The sequence below is a fragment of the Triticum dicoccoides genome, chromosome 5B, assembly GCF_002162155.2.
Source record: "Triticum dicoccoides isolate Atlit2015 ecotype Zavitan chromosome 5B, WEW_v2.0, whole genome shotgun sequence".
Taxonomy (NCBI): Eukaryota; Viridiplantae; Streptophyta; class Magnoliopsida; order Poales; family Poaceae; genus Triticum; species Triticum dicoccoides.
In genome coordinates, this window is record NC_041389.1 from 198265565 (window position 1) to 198271352 (window position 5788).

Below are 5788 nucleotides of genomic sequence, written 5' to 3' on the forward strand. Positions count from 1 at the left end.
GTTGTTAGCTATACAACACAACCGAACAGAAAATCAAAGCAAGTTGACAATGGAAGTGATGCAAGGAGCCAGCTCCTGCCTAGCTCTATGAACCAGCATAGCAAAATCCTTCTTGAACCTGCTCCTCCAAGAATCAAAGGAAGGCTGAATCCCCCTGAAGTGTTTGTCATTCCTCTCCTTCCAGATCCCCCAAGCAGCAACCGTGAATACTTCTAAAAACATCGGCCTTGTCCGGTGCCTAGCGTTACCCTTTCTTTTTTTGGTTTTGTGCAATATGAAGATATAAGGCCACAATATTGTACTCCCTCCGTCCCAAAATTCTTGTCTTAGATTTGCGTAGATACGGATGTATCTAATACTAAAACGTGACTTGATCCATCCGTATTTAGACAAATCTAAGACAAGAATTTTGGGACAGAGGGAGTACAATATTGTCTTCTCTATGATCTGAATTGTTAGCTTTGATAGCACTGTTTAAATATATTTGTGGGTCATTTTCAGCCGTGAAGCTCTTGTTCATTTAAGTTCTGTATCTTGTAACTTGTACGTTATCAATTCATTTTTATTCATTTGTACCCCTGGGAAACTCGAACTCGGTCACTCTTGCTTCATCAAATCTGTAGACCTACTTTCTATTTTACATAATATTTGTTTGATTTCATCAACTTCTAAAAGCGAATTACATGTAAAAGATCTCTTGGTGTTGTATTCTTGTACTGTTCATACTTCAGGTGGACTCAGTTTCTAATAGTATCTTGATAACTTTCCACCAATTTCTAGTAATGTATCCTTGGATTACGCAGAAAATTGTAGATTGGCTTGCTAGCACCTTCAAGAATGATGAAGGCATCGATCTTCTTAAGGATAAACAAGCCCTTCAGCGTCTTACTGAGGCAGCAGAAAAATCTAAGATGGAATTGTCAACGCTAACACAGGCGAACATTAGGTATTTTTCTACAGAAATTTTGTATGGTGCTCTATTTCCTCAGCTGAAGATATCTCCTTTAAACAGTTGAATGTCTTTGACTGCAGCTTGCCATTCATAACTGCTACTGCTGATGGGCCCAAACACATTGAGGCAACCCTCTCTAGAGCTAAATTCGAGGAACTGTGTTCAGATCTGATTGATAGGTAAACATGAACGTTCTATCAATTCGCAAAGCTTATAAAATATTTTTTGTGCACTAGTTCTGCATTTTCTCATATTTTTGATGGCTTCACTCATCACATACTTCTGTCTTCTATTGATAGGCTTAAAACTCCTGTTAATAACGCCTTGAAAGATGCCAAGCTATCTGTTAGTAATCTAGATGAAGTGATTCTTGTGGGTGGATCCACCCGAATCCCTGCAGTGCAAGAAACTGTTAGGAAGATAACAGGCAAGGATCCTAATGTTACAGTCAACCCTGATGAGGTTGTTTCTCTTGGGGCGGCCGTACAGGTTATTTTCTTTTCCCCCAAATTTACATTTCTTTTGTTGCTCTTTGCACCTTGTGACCTATGAGGTCACGGGTTCGAGTCCTGGAAACAACCTCTCGCAGAAATGCAGGGAAAGGCTCTGTACAAAAGACCCAAAGTGGTCGGACCCTTGCCTGGACCCTGCACAAGCGGGAGCTACGTGCACCGGGCTGCCCTTTTGTTGCTCTTTGCGGAGCATAATCTCTAGTCCTTTTTTTAGAGTTTCACATAGTAGTCTTGTACACATGTTTCCTTGTACCGATGGTCAATTTAGTTACATTTCAAGTAGCTCCCAAAGCATGTACAGTGCAAGACCACATTTAACATACGTAACACCTCATGTATTACCCTATTGCCTGAAACACCAGGGTGGAGTTTTGGCTGGAGATGTGAAGGATGTTGTTCTTCTTGATGTTACTCCATTGTCAATTGGTTTGGAGACGTTGGGTGGAGTGATGACGAAGATTATCCCCAGGAATACAACACTGCCCACCTCCAAATCAGAGGTATTCTCAACGGCTGCTGATGGACAGACAAGTGTTGAGATTAATGTCCTCCAGGGAGAGAGAGAGTTTGTCAGGGACAACAAGTCTCTTGGAAGCTTCCGACTGGATGGGATCCCTCCTGCACCACGTGGTGTACCACAAATCGAAGTGAAGTTTGACATTGATGCCAATGGCATTCTGTCAGTAGCAGCTGTTGATAAGGGTACTGGAAAGAAGCAGGATATCACCATCACTGGTGCTAGTACACTACCAAAGGACGAGGTATGCTATCAATGATTATGCTTTCCAGCATTTTGTGTGACTGACTGCACTAAACTCTCGTTGTTTTGGTAATTAGTTACTCCCTCCATTCCTAAATATAGTATATGAAATTTTGTTAGTTTTTTTTGTCATGTCAGCAATGTAGTGCGCTTGTTTTCTCAGTGGTATGCAGTGTTGTTAAAATTCATTTTAGTGTTAGGGTATGTACAATGATTGATATAATAGTCTTATCTTAAGTCTTGACATGTAATTTAGAGATAACAAAAACATGTCTACAATGGGTCATCTCTAAGCCTCATCTTCAATAACTAACTATTCCTAAAAACATGGTGAGACATATTGTGCTAAGAGATCATCTCTTGACTTCTCTTAAATAAGATAAGACAAGCCTTTTCTTATGATTTCTCTTTCCTCCACCTCATCATTTATCCTACCTGTCATTCCTAAGATAGAACCATCGTACATGCCCTTATGTTTAATTATCCCTTGATTTCCAATCTGTTCTGTTGCTATTTATCGCACCAAATCTGTTATGATGTTACTTTCATGCATGCATGCATGCACCAGTCTCTCTGTCTCACAATGTAAGGTGTGGTGTTTCCGGAAGAGAAGGGTTTGACCATCTACTCATATCTTGTTTATGTGAACATTAATAATCATAAGTTGTTGTAAATATGAATTAATGCCATACTAACTTTTATGCCCGATAATAAAGTATATAATAATAGAGGAATTTATTCGTCAAACCCATGAATTCTTAATGAATCGTAATATGCATTATATTGAGAAATGGAGTATGTTGCACATAATCCTTGGATAGTAAATGGGTAGTGTATTTGTCCTCTTGTACAGCCTTGTGGGGTTTAATAGGCAAACAAAGAATTGATGCCATTGTAATCTGTTCATTGTATATTTTGGCATGCTCTGCACTGCAGAAAGAAAGAAAAAAAATGCCTGTGCTGGTGCATAAACATGCCTTTTGAGACATTTTGTTTTGCAGGTCGAGAGAATGGTAGAAGAAGCCGACAAGTTTGCCCAGGAGGACAAAGAGAAAAGAGATGCTATTGACACCAAGAACCAAGCAGACTCTGTGGTGTACCAGACGGAGAAGCAACTGAAGGAGCTTGGGGACAAGGTCCCTGCTCCTGTGAAAGAGAAGGTTGATGTAAAGCTCCAGGAACTGAAAGATGCCATTGCTGGTGGATCGACACAGAGCATGAAAACTGCCATGGAGGCTTTGAACCAGGAGGTAATGCAGATCGGACAGGCTATGTACAACCAAACTAGTGCCGGTGGTGCTGGCTCTACTGATGCTGAAACTGAGCCTGGTGCTGGATCAACAAGCTCAGGAAAGGGACCAAATGATGGAGATGTTATCGACGCGGACTTCACAGATAGCAATTAAAGGATGGTCAAGTTATATTCTGAGTGGCATTCTAGGGTTGAGGATGTTATTTTTGTATCTCGGCTCCATGTATCTACAAGCTGTTTATTCAGTATATGAAATTTGGTAGCGGTAGGAATCAACAACGTTTGCTAGAGTGATCTTGAATCAAGTATACCCCTCTGGTAATGCAAAGATGCAAAAGGATTTTGGTCGAAACAGAAGCATATTCCCTAAAAAGGTAAACTAGCCATGTTTAGGTCAGCAATAAACGAAGTTTCATGGCGTATATAATGTTACCGTTATAAAACAGATCATGGTGCATCTAAGTTTCATGGTTTATCTATTGGGATGTTTATTATAGAACATATCTTGATATGAGTTTGTCATCTGATTGATGAAGAAATAATTGTTTTTCTTTTATGTTTTTCCACTAAACATGACAAGGATTTAAATGGACTTCCAATGGACAGCTGCTATTAAGTGCACAATTGCTTTGAAACACATCAAGGAATCTGAAATTCAGCACGCCACAGGTGCTATTCTCACTAATTCGTGGATGTTTATCTTGGCAGCATATGTGCATTTGCAAAGTTTGGTGCAAAAGTATAAGTACATGCGCCATACATAAAATAAATATCTTCAGTCTTGCTATTCTGAAGTGTGTGATATCTTCTATTCTGATGAGTTTGCCTGATTGCATGCTTATAGTAGCTTTTCTTCAGCCAGTATTCTTCTATTGTTTGGTTTGTTACTTCTTTGAAAAATAGTTTGTTCGAAGAATTTAATAAAAAATCTATTCACATCCCCTCCCCTTGTAGATTGAACGCTCTTTCAGGGTGAATACATCCCCTCCCCTGTCATCTTTCGGCTGCATGAATGTTTCCCCATCCTTCTCCTCACATGTAGATTCATGCATGCACTAAGAGAAAACTAATGTCATATTATATTTTATCAAAATTCAAAATAATTTCTAGCTCAACTAATGATCCAATTCAAAATTAGTACCAAAGTAGCGACAATTAATATGTAACGGAGGGGGTATGTAAGTACACCAAAGTTATTCAGACAGAAGTTACCAGATATAAAACTGGTTCCTTCACCCTTCTTCACATATGCACTGGAGAATAAAAGCTGATCTCCTCAATGCTTTCATTGAAATTCGAAATTCATAATATTTGTAGCTCATATTGTCGGTGCAATTCGAACTTCGCTTTGCATTATGGCAAGACCTTCAAAATTAGATCTCGTGTTGATATGTTTCCATGACATTTTTTGACAAATGTACGTTACTAAATTACACTGTGAATTATTCACACATAAGTTACCAGGCATAAAATGCCCCACCCCACACCCTTTGCTCCATATGCACAAGAGAAGAAAAGCTTATGTCATCATAGATTCTATCAAATTCCAAAAACAATTGTAGCTCAAACTATTGGTCCGATTTAAAATCTGTTTTCATCTTTAAATCCGTTGCTATGGGACCTTCGAAACTTTATCCGGTGCCGGTATGTTTTGACCAGTTTTTTGGGGTCAGAAGTTACCAAGTTGCAATACGTGACTCACCGGATATAAAACGGTCCCCCACCCTTCTCTCCACATGCATATGTATGCATGCATCAGAAAAGAAAGACGATGCTAGCAAAGATTTCATCAAAATTTAATATTCAATTTGTAGCTCAATTGTGGATCTGGCTCAAAATTTCTTTTCACCATTAAATCCATCGCAGTGAAACCTTTGAAACTGAGTTTTATGTTGGTATGTTTTGATGTTTATTTTTTCATTTTAAAAATTTCCAAGCTGCAGTATGTAAATTACCAGCATGTTCACACAAAAGTTACCGGACATGAAAATTGGAACTTTTTAGCAATGTTTCAGTGATTGATTAGGCTGAAAGTTATCATTCGGTACTACAAGAGTTACCCATGTTGTTACCGGTAAACATTATGTGCGTCGTCGAACTACTCGTGAATAGTTCACGATTCCAAAACAAGGTCTTGCCGCAAACATCAATGTAATTACATCACTACTACAATGTTGAATGCGACCTAACACGCTGGACAACTGTGGCATGTACATTTGGTAACTACAGTTGTCTCATATTTAGTATGTTGATAACTATGACATGGGTAGATGATAACTGTAGTTGTCTTATGTTGGTAACTTTAGCATGGG

General features: G+C 38.9%; 1 protein-coding gene across 1 annotated transcript in view; it reads left to right on the forward strand.

The window, feature by feature from the left end:
* The window catches only part of LOC119308063 (stromal 70 kDa heat shock-related protein, chloroplastic-like), an 8109-nt gene extending 4160 nt beyond the window's left edge, over nucleotides 1–3949 (forward strand). Inside the window, exons 4-8 of the mRNA XM_037584183.1 lie at nucleotides 804–946; nucleotides 1033–1131; nucleotides 1252–1441; nucleotides 1827–2225; nucleotides 3226–3949. Coding sequence (XP_037440080.1) covers nucleotides 804–946; nucleotides 1033–1131; nucleotides 1252–1441; nucleotides 1827–2225; nucleotides 3226–3630 — 1236 coding nt within the window. The 3' untranslated portion in view covers nucleotides 3631–3949. The remainder of the gene's footprint in view (nucleotides 1–803; nucleotides 947–1032; nucleotides 1132–1251; nucleotides 1442–1826; nucleotides 2226–3225) is intronic.
* The last annotated feature ends 1839 nt before the right edge of the window (nucleotides 3950–5788 follow it).